Source organism: Pteropus medius, unplaced genomic scaffold, assembly GCF_902729225.1.
Source record: "Pteropus medius unplaced genomic scaffold, Ma_sr-lr_union100, whole genome shotgun sequence".
Lineage (NCBI taxonomy): Eukaryota > Metazoa > Chordata > Mammalia > Chiroptera > Pteropodidae > Pteropus > Pteropus medius.
The window spans coordinates 12,234,342-12,253,125 of record NW_024349798.1 but is presented as its reverse complement, the minus strand read 5'-3'; the positions used below and the strand labels follow the sequence as shown (position 1 = coordinate 12,253,125).

At 43.2% G+C, this 18,784-nt stretch overlaps 1 protein-coding gene across 5 annotated transcripts in view; it reads left to right on the top strand.

Moving 5' to 3' along the window:
- The window catches only part of CPPED1 (calcineurin like phosphoesterase domain containing 1), a 99,299-nt gene that overhangs the window by 9,805 nt on the left and 70,710 nt on the right, over positions 1 to 18,784 (top strand). For 4 of the 5 annotated variants that reach the window (XM_039885374.1, XM_039885369.1, XM_039885370.1 and 1 more), the window contains exon 2: positions 8,794 to 9,012. The exons of the other annotated variant lie outside the window; for it this stretch is intronic. In XM_039885374.1, coding sequence (XP_039741308.1) covers positions 8,794 to 9,012 — 219 coding nt within the window. The remainder of the gene's footprint in view (positions 1 to 8,793; positions 9,013 to 18,784) is intronic. 5 annotated transcript variants of the gene reach the window in all.

Genomic DNA, 18,784 nt, shown 5'->3' with positions numbered 1-18,784 from the left:
ATCCACAAGGAAAAGACGTGATGGGCAAAGCCTGTAAATATATGTGTATATATGTGTACACATATGTGTGTATATATCACCCAGTGTTTTCTGAACTCCACTGTGTGCTATAGGGAACAAAGAAATGGGTAGGATTTGATAGCTCTATCTGCTAAGACAGGGGCGGGAATAGTCATGGAAATAGAAGCTTACACTTGACTGCTGACTGTGCGCCAAGTCCAAGTGCTTTACGTAGATTAACTCATTAATTCTTCACAACAATCCTTTTGAGGTAGGTGCATTATTACCTTACAGATAAGGAAACTGAGGCCCAGAGAGGTTAAGGAACCTGTATTGTGTCACTTGCTTGGTAAAGGATGGAAATGGGAATTGAACCTAGCATTCAAGCCTCAGAATTGGGCTATACTGGGACTGGGTTAGGACTTCAGGAGATAGAGGCCCAGAGTGGTACAGGGACTTCGAGTCCTTCCCAGGCCCCCGTGTCCCGGTATGATCCATCTCCCACCTTAAATTCACATTTGCCCCTGGTCTCAGGAGTCTGGGTACTTGCCATGCCCTCTGCCTGGGGTGCGTCCCCACAGCTCCTCCCATGCCTGGCTCTTTCCCATCCTTCAGATCTCAGGTCCCATGTCGCTTCACAGCTCCATCTAACCAGAGCTCCCCCACCTACCAGTCGCTTTGTCCGTGGGCCCCCTGGTTGCTTCTGCAGTAGTACGGAGTGCATACACAGTGTTAACACGTTAGTTGTTGACCTGTTCATTGTTCATCTTCCCAATGTTCTATAAGGTCTTTAGGAATGGGACCTGTAGCCTTGCTCACTGCTGAGTCCAGCGACTAGTGTGGCACCTGTCATGTAGTGGATGCTCAAATGGGGCAAGGTGGCAGAGCTGCATCTGCTTGCAGGGGAGGGAGACAGGCGTGGTGGTAGAGACAGTGTTTGAGCTGGGCTGGGAAGGACAAAAGGAATCTCAGTGGTGAGGAGAGCTGGTAGAATGGAGACCATCCCTGGAGGAAGGGGTGTGTTGGAAGAGCAGGGAAGGGCCCATTGGAGGCATCCTGTGGAATGTCTTGTCCAAGGTTTCTGAACCTCAGCATTGACATTGGGCCAGACTATTCTTTGTTGTGGGACTGCCCTGTGTAATGTGGGATGTTTAGCAGCATCCCCGGCCTCTGTCGACTGGATGCCAGACATCTACCTCCCAGTGTGACATCCAAAAATGTCTCCAGACATCAGTGTCCCCTGGGGATCAAAATTATCCTTGGTTTACAGCCACGGGTCTAGTGGGAATAGTAATCCGTACAGCTATGAAAGTTTTGGGTTATGTTTTAGCTCCAAGTGCCAGAATGAGAGAGGATCCATTGCCGTCTTCATTTATCCCTTCACCAAATGTTTTCTCAATGCCTCCCACAGGGCAGGGACCAAACGATGCATGTTGACAATGTACTGGAAAGGGAAAGCAAACACAGGCTTCTCCTCATGGAAGACGGTGCGCCCTCAGCAGGAAAGTTTGAAGATCGGGGTGAGGGTTTTAGGAGGAGTCGCGCTGGTGGTGGTCGCCCGAGGTTGGTGAGGTTGGGAGCGCTAAATGGAGCTGTCCTGGTAGTGCCGGTGAGGATGGCGCACACCCGAGCTCAGAGATGCTGCAGGTTTGGCTCCAGACCACCTCCGTCAGCCGAGTATCGCAATATAGCGCACTGTAACCTTTTTGCTGTCAGAGGACCTGGCCTTCATTTGTAAAAAATACAGTGTCTGTGAGGTGCAATAAAGCAAAGTGCAGAACCAGGGCTGCCCGTGCTGGGGGAGATGGCACGGCTGTGACTGCACGCCGCCTGCTTGGCCGAACGCGCTGACACGTGACTCAGACACCTGTGGGTTGGTGGGCTGGGGTCCATGGTGGCACAACCAGGGCCATCAGGAAAAGGAGCCCGTCTTGTAGGAAAAATGATAAATTTGCTTGTGGGAGTGTTGAATTTAAGGTGACACTTGTCCCGACTGACAGGACAAGCTAGGGGCTTGGACATGTCCAGAAAAACAAACACTGCTTTATACTCACTTTTAGTTAATTCTGTGGCTTCCTAGTCTGATAGAAAAGTGTGGCCCCTGGAGTCCCAATTCATGTGTTATTTTGAGTCATATAAGTTAATAGGAGCCAAAACATTGACTTCTTAAATACTCTTACAATGCAATGATGTGGTGTTGTAATAATAGGAACCTTGTTAACCAGACTGCTGCTGATCAGAGTTGTAACCAGTATCTTATGATTTTAACTGTTTTCCAAAAGGCAAGCTAGATTTATAAAGTGAGGCTTTTCTTTATAAAAATTAAGAAAGCTATTTATCATTGTATTCCACCTTGAATTATTTGAGGTTGCCTATAAAGTAACAGGTTTAACACGTCAAGAGGGCATAAATTATAATATTAGTATTAATGAATGACATGACTGGCTCCCGTAGGCCTTTTCCTAGTTGGGTGATGAAAGTAGTGATTCCTTTGCTTTGGGAGTGCATTTATTATAGTTAGTCATTGATTAAGTGGTAATAGCAAAAGGATCAATGAACTTTTTGATTCTTGGTATATATTAAAAAGTCAGCTTTCATTAACAATTGACAAATATGCCCAAAAGGTATAATAAAAATGAGAGGAAATATATTGGCGGAGACAGATTCGAGAAAACATTTAGTTCATGATATTAAAAGTGCAAATTGTAAAGAGAGATTGCAGTTTGAATACCAGTCTTTCTTTCAGACAGGATATTGGCACATAAACAGTCTCATAGGAAAGATTAATGGTATGGCATTGTGCGAATTCTCAAAGATTTTTAAGATTCTTCTCTGTATGCAGTTGCTTTGTACCTGATGATGCCTAAAGGAGACTCACAGGCCTTTCCTGTCTATAGTTTAATGTCGCCCAAATCCACTGTCCTCTTATCCCTCCGTTTTGTGAGGTGCTTTCCCGTGCAGTCTCCATCAGTTAGCTGGAATTTCGAGGTGGCCAAATCTTGTGCTTCTCTATATGATGGGTAAATCAAATTTCTTTCTAAAGCCAATTTTTCCTTTAAAAATGTTTCTAAGTTAATTGAAAATTTAATTTAGATTATTTGATTTAGGCTGTAGTAACAGATTTTGGTAATTTATGATAGTAATGTAGAGCTTTTTTTTCCTGGTTTGTCATTTGGACAGACTTTAGCTCTCCTAGCTGGATAGTTCTCTGTAATCTCACCCGTGTGATCACCTGCCCCAAAGTCAGGGCTCTGGGGCAGAACAGGCCTAGTTCTGGCCCTCACCCCTGTGGATCATGATCTAGTTATTTGCCCTTGACATTGCTTGGTTTCCTCTTCCACACCACTGAGCAAAATGGAAGGGTTATCATAGATAATTGCTTGCCATTGCAGATGTACACAGGGGCCTGGCAGTGAATTGGGCCAGGTGTGGACTAAGCCGAATTTGGGTGCACATGTGAAGGGGCAGCCACTGGGGCCTGGTGTGGCCAGATTTTCCACAAGAAATCACAAAGCCAAGTGTATGTGTGAAACTCGTGAATTGAAAACGTTGGCAACAAATCAAAAATTTTATAAACACTGTATGAGCCAAACAGAGCACATCTTCTAGCCAGGCCACATCCAGAGATCTGAAGTTTGTAAGTTCTTGGGGAGATCAATTAGCACCCCATAGGAAATGGTCGTTCTGGGCCCTAGCTTGTACCCTGAATCAGCCCTGTGCTGTTGTTGGCAGGGATTGTGAGCATCACAGCGTACTGGGGAAAAGCTCTGGGCCTTGCCAGCATTATCTTTGTGTACAGTCTTCTTATTTACCAAAATGTCCTGTTCAAAGGAAATTTTTTGGAGACAAAAATGTCTTCGTGGAGGTGGACAGCTTTCAGGTTGGGCAGCACATTCCGCCTCTGTGGCTCTCCTCTTCAGATCAGCTTGGCAGCACGGAGGTTCTGAGCAGCGCAGGCAGCTGCTTAGTAACCTTGAACTTGAACCATGTCTAAGTTCCCTAGCCAGGCCTCAGTATCCCCCTCTGGTTAAATGAGAGGGTTGGTTAAAGTAAGTCTGAGAATCCCCCCAGTACTGACAAGTTTCCAGTTCTCCAGTGGGAAAAGGTGGGCCTATAAAATAAGCCTTTGGCCTCCTAGGATGGGTTGCAATAACAGGCTCCGTCAGCTCAGTACAGGGAATTTAAAGGGAGATGATTGGGTGGTAATGGATAATACCAAGAAATACCATATACCTGAGCTGCACACAGACAGGGACCTGAAAACGAATAGGAAAATATGTAAAACCAAACCAAAAACAAAAAAAACAAAAAGAAACGCCACCATTAACAACAAGAAAAAATCCTCCAAGTCATTATTTCAATTTAAACAAAAATCACTTTGCATGTTTCTCATAAAACATGTTTAGGCAGTTCCTTGATTAGTTGAAGGCCAGTGCTCCTCAAACTTGGATTTGCATACAAATTACCTGGAGATTTGTTAAAATGCAGATTCTGACTCAGTAGGCCTGGGATGGGCTGAAGATTCTGCCTTTCCAACAAATGCTCAGGGGATGTTGCTGCTGGTGGTTCACAGGCCTCACACACCTTGAGGACTGAGCTGTAGCTTAGCCTCGCCCTCTGAGCCCCAGAGCAACCGGCTTCATCACTCCCCTCTTGTCATCCTTGCCTCCTCCCTCTGCCTCAGCCCCCATTTCCAGGTAATTCTTCATTTGGGTCATCAGTAATTTACTCTTTAACCAGGCGATCTTATATTTAAGTTCTTTGACTAGGAAAAAATGCCCCCAGCCCCCCCCTGCGTCCCCCACTCCTTGATCTTTAAGTGTCTTTTCTAATGCTCTGATGTTATCAGGATGATTTAGGAATGGACCTCAGTATATCCAAACCTCCATGGCTTGAACTGCCAGAGTAATGCTTTCAGTGAGTTTAAGGAGAGAAGCTGGGCTGTGCCAGGGGCAGACACTCGCTCTGCCCCAGAAGGGATGGCATTGCAAATTCTCCCTGGCTCTTGTAGATATCAGCTAACTAATACCTGTGCCCTGCTCTGATAGTAACTCCAGACTTTGGTGAAATAATTTAATGCAAATGTTAACAGTTCACTTTCATTATATAAAAATTTGCCCTTTGAAGAGATGTACAAGATTCCTCCTTCTAGAACTAAGCCTTACAAGCCTCAAATAACTTTAATTCAGTCTTGATTAAAATTAAGGTGAGACCAAAGACCACAAACTTCTGTAGCAGGAACCTTAAGAGGATCCAGGTGCTTTTCAGAATGCAGAGCCTTGAGTCAACAAGTTGCGTTTGTTAGGTAGGTAATGTAGACAGAATAGTGAAATGTGAGCTGTCATTCATTTTAGGTCAGATCCATTTATTTTGTACCTTGTTATAAAATTGAGATTCTGTGTAAGATTTTACTAAGTAAACAAGTAATAATGAAAAACTTATTTTAATACCTCCAGGAACTATTTACTTTTCAAGACTATGACTGTCTTTGGAAACTATGTTTGTTAAAACGTTTGCTGCAGAAATCTGTTTATAAATTCTGTTGTAGAACATTGATTTATGCTTCAACCTTGGGGTGATATCACCTCCTTGATCTGGTTCCGATTAAATTATCCAGTTTAAACAGGTCTGCAGACTGCCTCAGAAACAGGAACATAGGTAAAAGTAAAAGCATTTATCGATGCAAAAAGGTTATTTTTTAAATAAAATAAATAAATGACGCTAAAAATGAACTTTAAAACACAAATCAGAATCTCAGTTTTTCTCATGGTGCCAAGCTTCAGCTCCTGCAGAAGCCTTACTGACTCCTTCCTGGCCCTTTGTCTTTACTGCCTGACCCATGGATATCTATTACTATGTGATAAATTACCCTGGAAGTTGGCAGCATGAAACAACCCACGTGTATGATCTCACAGTTGCTGTCAGGAATCTAAGTGCTGCTTGCCTAGGGACTGTCACAGGGTTCAGTCAGTGCCAGCTGGGGCTCTGGTCTCGTCTGAAGGCTCAGTTGGGGAGGCCCCTCCTTCCAATTCTCCTGTGGTTGTGGGGTTGGTGCACAGAGGCCTCCCTTGGTCCCTTGCCACGTTGGCCTCTCCACTGGGCTCATCTCATCATGGCAGCCTTTTTTCTCTAGAGTGGGGGCTCCAGGAGAGGAAGAAAGAGCAAGGAAGATGAGAGTCACACTCTCTTCTAACCATTTTACTGAGGTATGATTGACATGTAAAAAGCCGTACATATTTGATGTGTATAACTCGATGAGTTTGGGGATAGTTATACACCTGTGAAACCATCACCATGTCTTCCCAAAGTTGCCTGTTACCCTTGTTATTGCATGTGTGGGTAGTAAGAGGACAACATCTTAGCAGATTTTAGGTGTAGGACAGTGTTGTTACCTACAGGCACTACGCCGTGTGGCAGATCTCCAGGACTTCTTGATGTCGCATAACTGAAACTCTGTGCCCTTTGACCATCACCTTTCCATTTCCCCCGGCCTTCAGTCCTTGGCAACCATCATTCTACTCTCTACTTCTGTGAGCTCGACTACTTAAAAATCTGCATATATATGCGATTGGACAGAATTTGTCTTCTGTGACTGGCTTGTTTCACTTAGCGCAATGCCCTCCAGATCCAGCTGTATTGTCTCATGTGGCAGGATATCCTTCTTTTGTAAGGTTGAATAAATACCCAATTGTATGTGTGTACCACATTTGCTTTATCCATTCATCCATCGAGGGACATTTAGGTTCTTTCTATGTCTTGGTCTAGCCTTCTCCCTGAAGGGACGTTGTATCACCATTTTCGGTTTATTTGAAGGAAGTTACCAGGTTCAAGGATTGCACCAGGATGTGAATTTCCTGGTGCAGCCTCTTTGGGGCCATCTTGCAGTCTTTCTGCCCCACAGAGTAAGGTCTCAGTGAATGAGCCGAATCTGTTACGGTGCTGGGTCGCTGTCCTTAGCCGTGAGCTGCGTACCCCAAGGTTTCAGGAAGTCCTTGTTCAGACTGAGTTCAGGTTGGTTGTGATTTGACTGAGCAGCTAATACTCTAAGCTGTAGGTCAAGGACTGGCAGATTAACATGCATGTACAGTTTCTTCTATAAAGTATGTACAGGTTTGTTTGCATACTTGTCTTTTTAAGTTCCAAGAAAGGACTTAAGAAGGAAGGAAGGCCTAAAGGTAGAAGTCCACTTTAAAATGGCAGCAAGCTAGGTAGGTGTGGTGAGTCAGAGGGTAGCCATGGAATTTAAAGAGGTGACATAGACTGGCTCCTTCTTGCTATTTAGATCTCAGCTTAAACGACACCACCCAAGAGCCTTCCCTGTGCATCCAGTTTCTGTTCACTAGCACTTCCCTCTTTCTCCTGTCATGGCCCTTTCATGGCCCTGGGTACCCTCTGGCTCGATTCTCTGCTTGTTTTATTGCCTGTCTCCCCATGAGAACTGAGCCCAGGAGAGCAGGGACTTCAACTGTCTCAGTCCACCCATGTGAGGTCCATCTCGCGTGGGGTCTGTGAAACAGTAGGTTCTCAGTAAGTGCTTACCAAATAAATGAGTGAATGGAACACACAGACGAGAAGTGATTCCAAGCAACTTTTGGAAATTATAATATCTTAATGACTTCCCAAGGAAATACCACTTATTCAGTTAGCGTACAAAATGCATTAATGTATTTAAAAAAAGAAAAAAGATTGTGGGGTAGTTTTGTCCCTGTCACTTTGCCGCTGAGCTAGGAGGCAAGTCACGTCCCTTTCCTGGGCGCAGTTTCCTTAGAGGACAAATGCGAGGGCTGTAGAACGGGATCTTCAGACTGCTCCTTCCCCAGCCACTAGTCGTCCAGAGGCAGCTCTGTGTTTTCTACATTGGTCTGCCATGCAAGGTTTCGGTTGAAGAAAGGATTCTGTGGCCAAAAAACAAAACAAAACAAAAACCCCAGAACGTTTGAAACCCACACGGCTTCCATGCCTATTAATGGCCATTCCAGCTCTGCAGAGGCGGGCACCGGTTGTGGTTCTTTTGGCAGATCAGAGTAGAGACCTTTGGCCAGCAGAACCAATAGGAAGGGCAAGCCTGATAATTTCGATGCACATGACCTAGCCCCCTTTCCAAGAATCCCTTCTCCCTTCCTTTTTCCCTCCTCCCACCCCTCCAGCTTCACACTTCTCTTATGCCCACATCATGCTGCTTTTGAAATGTTAGCATCGATTTTTTTTTCACATTGACTAACTGATTTCAAGATTTCATTTCTGGCACGGCATTTCCCACCAGATAGCCAGAGCTTCCAAGCTCCAAGTTTTGTAATTAAAATTCTGTCACATCCCCTGAAACGGTGCAAATTGTGCCATTAAGCCTGGCACAGAAGATTTGAAAGCATTTCACCTAGTAATTTAAATATAATACTTTTGGCAGCTTTCAATTTGGGGTATTTTTAATTCTAATTAAAAAACTATTATTGAACATTAATACCTCTGTACAGCGTGCTGCTGCGCCTCAGGGCTCCATCTTGGCCAGCTAGCTTTTAACAAACAGCTCGTTTGTGTGGTGGTTGCAGCCCACGTGGCATTTCTTGGCCTTTGGGAATCACCAGGTCCCAGGCATAATTAGTATAAATCAAAATCCTCTAGACTGTGACAGGAAAATGGTATGTTTGAACAGCAGCTTATTAAAATGACCTACTTAATTTAAGAAAAATATTGTATCCACTCACACGGTAACCTGGGTCCTTTCCCTGACAGATTTTATAATATTTCTTCCTTCTCTTTTTTTTTTTTTCCTTATTTTATTTTATTTTTTTTAAGAAAAGGAAAGGGAATGGAAAGGCCCGTTCTACTTCATCCAGGGTACGGACCCGCAGTTCGGACTGATGAAGGCCTGGTCCACCGGGGACTGTGACAACAGTGGGGATGAGTGGGGCCAGGAGATTCGTCTCACTGAGCAGGCCGTTCAGGCCATCAACAAGCTGAACCCCAGACCCAGATTCTTTGTTCTGTGTGGGGACCTCATCCATGCCATGCCAGGTAAGACGTGGGTTGTTGCTGTGACCTGCTCTCCTTTACCCCGTCATGACCACATTTGGGGGGGCGGGGAAGATTTCTCTTAAAAGATGTCTTCATTTGGGAATGGCTCATTTCTTCTCGTGACTGCCGCAGTATCGTCGAACATCAGAAAGCACACACTCATTTCACATTTAGAATCTGGCGAGATTAATCACAGTAATTAGGCAGAGCTACAGTTCTGATGATCGAGCTTAATGTGAAAAATGGAACAGATTTCCACGTGTCACCTTTCCTTATCTCTAGGGGACAAACTTGAACTGCTTCCAGATAACAGCCATAAATGTAATCTTCTCTTCTCGTTTCCCCTCTTCTTACACTTTCATTTCTCCTGTATTTTTAGTGCTCTTTCAGTTTCAGGTGACAGAAATCTAACTTAACTGGATTAATTTTTTTAAGGTGTATATTACTTTGTGGGACTATAAATTAGATCAAGGGCAGTGCAGGTTTCAGGTCTGGCTGGATCCAGGCGTTCAGCGGTGTTTCAGGACATGGTCTCAGCATTGTTCAGCCCCGCTTTCCTTTGGGTTGGCTTCATTCTCACGCAGGCTCTCTCTGGGTAGTGGTTCCTGGGCATTCTAGGTTTACATCCTTCTTACAGAAACCACAGGAGAAAGAAGTATCTTATTCTTGGTGGTTCAGAGTCCCAGACTGATACCTATGTGGCCCAAATGGCCCGCTGAGGCCAGGGTGTGAGGTCAGCTGTACTGCAGCCACGTGAACGGAAGAGCGGGACGGTTCCACTAAAGAAGAGTAGGAAGCTGACAGTGTGACAATGATAGATGCCTTCTCGAACTCGCCATTATTTTTCTTCCCTACTCTGACAATCTTCTCTTTCAGACAAGAATAAAGCCCACTGAGCAAGTATAGGCAGGTGGAAACCACCTCTGCCTGTCAGGGAGGCAGAGCAGGCACCCATGGTCACTCTTATCTGGGCCCTGGTCTCTGCTTAATGGAATAGCCGTGACCTGGAAAACACTGCAGAAAACACTGCAGTGGCCGTGGCCGTTTGTTTTCATCTGCTGTTACCTTGTGAACAAGGATTCTTGAGTCTGGCGGAGATGGTCAGTGCCTTTAGAAGCTGAGACTCCTTGCAGTAAGGGGAGGTGCACTGATTCCTTCCCAACAAAGCTCACTTGTCTGGCAGCCTGTCTATCCAGAACAATCCCAGAATAGAGATGTGAGAATGGAAGAAGGGCCTCCCAGAATTGCTCTCTCAAAGTCCAGGCAGTGTGGTCAGCAGGGAACACCCTCAAACTTGCCCTCATTCTATTTACTAGTATTTTACACAAAGTCACGAGTGTGCACATGCTTACATCACTGACTCCCTCCAAGTAGAACTTGGTTACGTCATCCCTGGAGGAGCAGCCCGTCCTGCTGGTGGACCTCTACAAAGGTGCAGGACAATGGGGAAGAGAGAAGATAAGGCAGCGGACAAAGACTTAAACGAGGGCTCAGGTTGTTGGGATGCCAGCTTCACACCTTCCCCTGATGCACTAGGTAAACTTGGACAGACCCCTTACCTTCGTAGAGTCTCAGTTTCTGAGCCAAGAGCCCACTGGTACAGCAAGAATTTAAAACCTCAGCGATCTAGGGCTATGCAGTGCAGTGACAGACGACTCTGTATCTCTGTGCAGGTGCTGTGTGTCTCAGCAGCTCAGTCCAGAGACACGTGTATTCACAGGAAGGTGCTGGGTTTCAGTTTGTAGAGGGGTGAAATCTTAGTTGCCTGTGAACTTGGCCAGTTAAGGCTCTTGGCCAAGGGATCCTGAGTGCATAGATTGTACAGTGCTAAGGCGACCACAGAGTGCGCCTGTTTCTAAGGAGTTAGAAATAGTAGTAGGAGTCTTGGTTTGCACGGTAAACCAAGGTGATGTGTTAGTTACTTCGGAGCGGTCTGACTTGCAGTGAGCCCGTGTCTCTGGAATTGTTCGGCCCGGGAAGCACTGTCGCGTCTGCCGGAGCTCTCACTGGACCACACAGCGAGCAAACTTGTTTTTATTGGACACTTGAAAACCAGATCTGAATTTAACATTTTTCTGTTCAGTGGTTTCTTTTAAAATAGAGTATTATGAGAGTCACTAGAATTATATAACATGTTCTTGTAGATGTTTACTGAGTTGTTCTGAATTATGTTAATGTATTCAGTCACATTTCAAAATAAGACTTAAAATGAAAGCTTTCCATGCAATTACATTGCTCTTAAATAAAATAAACTGAACATAAGAAAATTAAAAGATAGTTTTTATGATCAACTCTACCAGTTGGTCAGAAGACCTCATAAATGCGAACTGGCAAACTTTTGAATATGTGTTTTGTATTCATTGTGACCAAAGCAGGGTTTATTTCTGTTCTGAAGATTTGGACTGTTTTGTGGAACTGTAACTGAGCCAGCGAAAGGACTGTAACTGTTTTGAATATTGTGGTCTGAGATTAAACGGAATGTTTTAAAACTAGTTACCATTTTTTAATATGCAATTAGTTGCTTACCCTCGTTTAGCTCATATGCAGAGGCAGACACTAGAAAAGTAATTATTTGCCCCGGCTGCTTAGCACATTATTAACTGTCAAATGTATATATTAATGGGCAAATAAAATCAGGAAACATACTTTTAATTCTACCATAAATAATATCTTGGGCCAAGTAGTTTTAAGTTCAAACTGGAGAAAATGAACTTTATGGATAATTCTTTTTCCAAAGAAAGTCACGGCACGCTTTTGCAATGTGAATATCCGTCGTCATATTTATTGTGTGCAAACTAAGTCCCAGGTGCAGCGCTAGACGTAATCGTTGGAAATGAGAGACCAGAAGGATCTGCGGAGCCTAGAGTCTAGTGAGCGGAGTGGAAAACCAGGGGTGGTGAGAGGAGCCTTTGGAGCCAAGAAATTGAGGACAAAACCCATTGAGTTTTGAAATACGTCTTATTCTGCAGACATCTTTCTTGTTATCTTGGTATTTTCTTATTTTATAAAGCTTCTCTATGGGATAGGCCACATTATAAATAGCGAATGAAGATTTGTACACATGTTGAGGCCATTGATTTTCAATCTTTCACTCTTAAGCCCAGGGTTACTTTCTTCTGTCCTCCTGATGTTGAAGCATTGACCCACTGATACTGTCCCCGGGAGCCTCGTTAGATTTCAGCAATTATGTGGAAGGCCGACAGACTGGAACACGATGATGCAATTAGAGTGCAAGAGATTCCCCTCAGCCTGTAGCGCAGCTTGTTATTAACACGTGTGCCCAGCCTTGTTTATTAAAAATGGCCATGACCAAACAAAACAGGTAATGCAGGAGGAATTCTTCCGTTGGTATAGTCTCCTTGAAGAATTCTTTGTGTATTGCCCTCAACTTGGGCACCTGTTACCTGATTTCCTTTTAGGTGATGATTTGTCCCCAGGAAATCCTCTGTTATGTATATCGAGGCAAGCCTGCATTATTCCAGAAGATAGTGTGTTAGTTTCCTGAGGCTGCTGCTGTAACAAACTCCTACAAATTTAGTGGCTTCAAATAACACAGATTTATCCTCTTACAGCTCTGGAGGTCAGAAGTCTCAAGTGAGTCCTCAGAATCGCCATCCTTCTAGAGGTTTCAGCTTCTAGACGCTGCCCTCGTTTCTTGTAATATGGCCCCTTCCTCCATCTTCAAAGCCAGAAACAGCATCATCTCTCCTCTCTGACTTTTGATTCATCCTCTCATATTCTATTATCCCTACCCTCCTGCTTCCTCTTATAAAAACCCTCATGATTGCATCGGCCGGTTCAGATAACCCACGGTAACCTCTCCATCTCAAATCCTTAACTTTATCACATCTACAAATTACCCTTTTGCCATGTAAGGTAACATATTCACAGATTCTGGGGATTGGGATGTGCACATCTTTGGGGGGCCGTTTTTCAACCTACCACAGATGGCATAGGATGGAACTCAGGGTCTGTTATGTGCCAGGAACTGCATTGCTAGCTCACCTAGTCGTTATAGTTATGAAAAGGAGGTGTCATTGTAATGTCCATTTTAACCCATGGTGGAAATCGGCTCAGAGCAATTAAGTGCTTATCCCAGGGTCACTCAGCTTGTAAATGGTGGAGTCAGGATCTAACTCTAATCTATCTGTTTCCAAACTTCATGCTCTTTCTACTATGGCCTCACTCAAAAAGGGTGGTCCCTGGAGAGCAGCCAGGAGCTCGTTTGAATTGTAGAATTTCTACCCCACTCAGAACTAATGACACAGAATCAGCATTTTAACAAGATGCCCAGGTGAATCTTAGGGACAGTCAAGTTTGAGAAGCACTTTGCTAGACTAAAATGCTCAAGGCCCTGCATTTTTTACTTTTCAATGTGCTATGTACAGTTTTTTTTCTGTACACAGAGGTTTGTGAAAAGATAATGGGGTTTAGCCAGAAAACTCTCATTACCATGCTCTGTTTTACTTTCTAAACAATAGTTTGAATAACTAAAGCGGTGACCTCCACTATGGAGAGCTTCCAAAACATAACTTAGCCAAAATATTCAGGAAGACAACCACACGTACTTGCTTTCAAAGGCTCTCTCTGTGGAATGGACAGGAGAGCTAGACCTGGTTCATTGATTTGGGTCACGTACATGTGCATAATCCCTTATCTGCCATTCCAAAATTCAGAAAGCTCTGAAAACTGAGTTTTTCTTAAGTTTGAAACTAATTCAGTTGGCAGCAAAACTGACCTGAACTGACATGAGGCTATAGTCTCTATCCTATTCAGTGAGAATATTTATATGTTCATATGTTTTGCTAGCAAAATATTACTCAAGCTTGAGGTGTTAGTTAATATGTGCCCTGTGCCCTTTATTAGTATTTTAAAGTTTGAATAACTCCAAATTTCCAATCAGATCTGGCCCAGACTATTGTGGATGAGAACATATAGGTCTACAGTATTGATAACGCTGGATTTATAGATGAAGAAACCGTTTGTTACTAGAAGCACAGGCTTTATCCTCCCTCTGATTTAATGTTGTTCCTTAACTTAACTTCTGCACATCCACTGAGCAGTAACCACATTTCAGTTTCAAAGTTGAAATGATCCCGGGCATCTTATATTTGAATTTTGGGGGATCATTTCTGTTGGGATCAAAGTGACTGAATATGAAAATGGAATTAAATTCAGAAATGATTCTGACAAATTGAAGGAGAAGGTATGTGCACAAAGGTGATTGCTATAGATAAGTGCAGAATAATCCACTTAGGTGGAAAAATCTTAACTTCAAGGTAGAGAAGGACTGGGCTTCTGCAGATATGGCTGTAAAAGCCTGGAGAGTAAAGGCATCAACTGAGTGGTAGCTAGGAGATGCTATTGGAATGCAAAGCAGAATTACAAATGGAATCCTTTCCGTAAAGACCCAAGTGATGCCTGAAAAGCTCTGCCTTAGCCCTCCACCTTAAATTAGATGCGAAGGGCTGGGCCAAGTCCAAATGAGAGGAGCCACGGCCAGATGACCACCCGGACTCCTTTCCTACTTGGAGATTTCTAATTCTGTGTTGAACGGATAGAATTGGCAGATACGGCCATTGAGCAAAGATGGAATGCTTTGATGATTTGGTCTTCAGGCAGAGAATAAGCCATTGTCCTTTCGTCATTCACACAGTCCAGGAGGGTTGGTATTTATTTTCCCCCAGCTAGACAGGCACAAATGCATGAACATAATTCTGGTACAAGACAGACTAAGATAAGCAAAGCCTCAGAGTCATAATTTTGAAAACCAAAGCCAGGATTAATGCTCTGGCCAGGAAAGAGCTTTATCTCATTTCTCCAACCTTCTGCAAGTTCACCTTCCCACAAGCTTAATTCTAAATTCTTAAAGGGCAGTATGTGTGTATCTGTATTGGTGTGTATTTTCATCTCGCAGCCAACACTCCTGGGCATATGGAAGGTATTCAGTGAATGCAAGTCAAATAAATCACTGTTTCCCATGATCCTTAGCAAGTAGCTAGCACATGGTAGGCACTCAATATAAATTTCTATATCAAATGAACAGTCTACTTATTTATTTAACAGATCTCCTTTCAATGCTTGCTTCATGCTAGGCGCTGTTCTAGATGCTTGTGCTATGTCATTGAATAAAACAGACGAGAATCGTGCTTGACCTAGAAATAAGGAATATGGACACATGGAAATATGAAATTCTTTTCATTCTCATCTTTTGTAGGATTCAAACTCAGGTAGATACGGATCTGTTTTATTGTTATTTTATTAGATTTTTAAATTATCCAAGTAACATGTGAATATGTTCTCTTTGTAAAGATTTAAAATCTGTATCTAGAATAAACTGTGTAACTCCCTCAAGTCCTTCTGTTGGGGTCACCATAGTTAAAAGTGTGTACATGTCTTATGTGACATCATTCTGTGCACATTGTTCTGTGACTGACTTTTTACCCTTTCATCTGTCTGGAAAAATCCTTTTATGTAGATACATAGAGGTTTATGTCAGGCTTTTAATAACGGCATTGCATTCTGTGGATTGGACTCTCATAATTGGTTAATCCTCTCTTCCAGTCAGAGCTAGGGGTGATAATCTCCCCGTGTGGGAGCTAATCTAGACAGTGCTGCTATCAGCCTTTCTTCTCCAGGCAGCTTTTCTTTAGGCCTGGAGTCAGAATGGATCGGCTGGGTTTGAGATCTGCTTTAGCATCTGCGTTGAGTGAGCACTAGCCAGTTCACTATGTAGTTCCCTGGAGGACATCGCTTGGGCCTGACCCACACTTCCCTTCCGGAGTATGTCTTTTGTGCAACTAGTACATTAGTCCCTGTCATCCAAGTGATAAGTGCCTGCACTGCCTGCAGCACCATAGGCAAGCAGAAAGTGTCCGCTGAACGAAGCCCTTTTGTCCCTATTACCGTAGGATTTGCTGTTGTTTTTAGAAGAAGCTTAGTTAACTCAGGTTTATTTCCTCAGCTGTATAATTAGCCTTGTGTTTTTATTTTAAATGCCTGTTCTAGGTGCTAAGAAATGCCCGGATTTAAAGACAATGTGCTGTACCGCCAAACCGGGGGTCATGTGGGTGCCAGAGAGTGACACGCCTTAGTTGAAATACACCAGGCCCTGGAATGTGCAGGCAGGCCGGAGCTTTCAGCCAGCCCTGTGGCTCTTGGCTCCTTCACACCCATTGGAAGCTCGGGGAGAGCAGCCAGGCAATCAACAACACTGCCTGCCTTCTGCTGAGGCTGATTGAAAGTGGTTTGAGCTAATTTACCTAATATTGCTAATTAGGGAACTCGGAGCATTACTTGGAGAGTCGTTTCTGATTAGGTGTGTGATCAGAAGCAGCGAGGTTGGCTGTGGTAATCACCCTCCCACCCGGCTAGCATGTGCCACATGGCCTCGTGGCTGAGGGGCCGCGCTTGCTGCTGGCTCTGTCACCTCTTTGTTCCCGGTCCCGGCATCTTAACCTGTGGTTTGTCTTTGTTTTCTTCTTATTTTTTGGCTTTTATTTTATTTTTTAGAATTTTCAATCACAGTTAACATGCAACATGATATCAGTTTCAATGTTAACCTGTTTTGTGCCTTGGACCCCTTGGCAGGTTGGTGAAGCCTCTGGCCCAGACCACCTCTCAGAATAATGTTTTTAAATGCATAAAACAAAACGCATAGATTTAAAAGGAAATCAATTATATTGAAATACAGTTATCAAAATATTTTTAAAATTATTCTGTAGAGTGAAGCGCATGCTTCTTTGTTGATCTGTTATGTAACACGATCTAACAGCAGGGCTAAGAACTACCATAATTTCAAATTGGTGCTTAAACAACATTGCAAGATAGCTACAACAACCATACATAATGGGATGTAAAACCTCTGTGCTTTCTCTTGGTGACAAAGTCACAGGGGTATTAATACATCTGATTTTTTTTTTAATCAGCTTCATAGTAGAAGGAAATGCTAAATGATCAGTTAGAGATGATTAAAAATGTAGTTTCCCCCCAACCCCATCCAGGTTCACAGATCTCCCCAGACCCCAGGTTAAGAGCCCTTATCCATGTACACACAGGGACACACTCCTGCTTGACTAGTTGGAGCTGTCTCTTCATGGTCAATCTGTGGATATTATAATTGAGCAAAGCGTAAACTCAATGGCAGAAACTCTACCTTTAATTAAACGCTCAAGCCTTCTTAATCTCAACGAGGAAAACAGGATGTTTGATTATTCAATGAGATTAAATGACTGAAGCAGAATAATAAGAGCTAGTCAACAGTTGCCCTTTGATTAAGGAACAAAAAAATCCTTTTGTATTCTTTCTCTCTGATTTCCAGTGTTTGGATCAAAAACTGAAAATTGAGAGATCCTTGTCTTATATTTTGTTTGTTTCATGAAACATGAGAAGGCTTAAAACAAACAGAAACACGACATAAAAATATAAGTAAGAAACGACCAGTCATTACCAAAGAAAATACAGGTTGTATAAGAAGTCAAGATCAGAGGGAGGGAGCCAGATACAAATAGCAGACCTTAATGGCTGTTGTGGTTCATAAGATAGAAGTTTAGCCAGAGAAAAAAGAGGGAGTTGTCAAAGAAATAAAATCATACCTGTATCTAAGAGGGACACAGCTTTTCATAGAAAATCTTAGATTTAAAAGAAACTTTATGAGGATTCCCTTCTGGGGCACTAAAAATATAGTCCAATGGGGGACTTCTAGAGGCAGGTTTCTTAACCTGAGTGCCAGGTCCGTGAACAAGGTTCATCTGGCCAGTGAGACCCATAAAATTGGGCAGAGTCCAGGGGGTTTTGCATAGATGCTTTGGGGGTGGAGTGGGGAAAAAGTCTAGCTTGCATCACATTCTTTAAAAGCTCCATGACTCAAAAGGAAGATAAGGAGCCAAGCAGCAAAAATCATGTATGATCTGAGTGGTCTTGTTCTCTACTCCCATCTGAGGACTCTGTCTCTTGTAGCGAGCGGTGACTGTAGAGGCCATTAGGCAGTGAACCTGTGGCAGTCTGCATAGAGGTGCTGGACTAGCCCTCTGAGCAGAACAGCACTAGAGCCTACTGTCACCCTCCGCTCTTCCTTAGGGGTTTTCTGGGGATGGTGGGTGGATGCTGTGAAAGCTTGCAGAGTCCCCTGGCACACCGATGTGGCAGAGACACAACCAGTACCTTGCTAGTTGGTGTTTAGCTGATCAGAATATTTATATCTTTCCTTTCATTGCTTTTTTTCTGTGAACACTCATTTCCTAGAATTGGAATATTTCACCTCCTTAATGGGCCTGTTTTCTGCAACGAATGCAATACTAAAAAGGAGCATGATTCCAAAGGACTTTAATTATCAAGTAATTGGTCAAGTGATCAGATGTGAAGTGAAAAAAATAATGAGAGGTTGGAAAATGGAGCACATTTAAATGCTAAGACTGGTGAAGACATCTGTTTTGTAATATAGAAACTCACCTGCATGTTTGGAATTCTTTATTGTTCCCTCCAGTTCCTGAATAATTTATTGGGGAACCATGGTAGGTTCTTTTCAATATATATTATTTGGGCTGTATGAGAAATTTATTACTCCTTCCTTTTTAAATATATTATTTGGGTGAAATACTGTTGTCATCCATAAATATTCTTTTGAAGAAATTCTGCATTGCTCTCTAAGGTAGCAACGTTAGAAATTTCATTTGTATAATATACCTTCCATAGTCTTTTTTTCCCAAGACACATTAAAGTATATTCTACATCATACCAAAACCCCCTATTATGTCAAACAGTTTATTTTGTT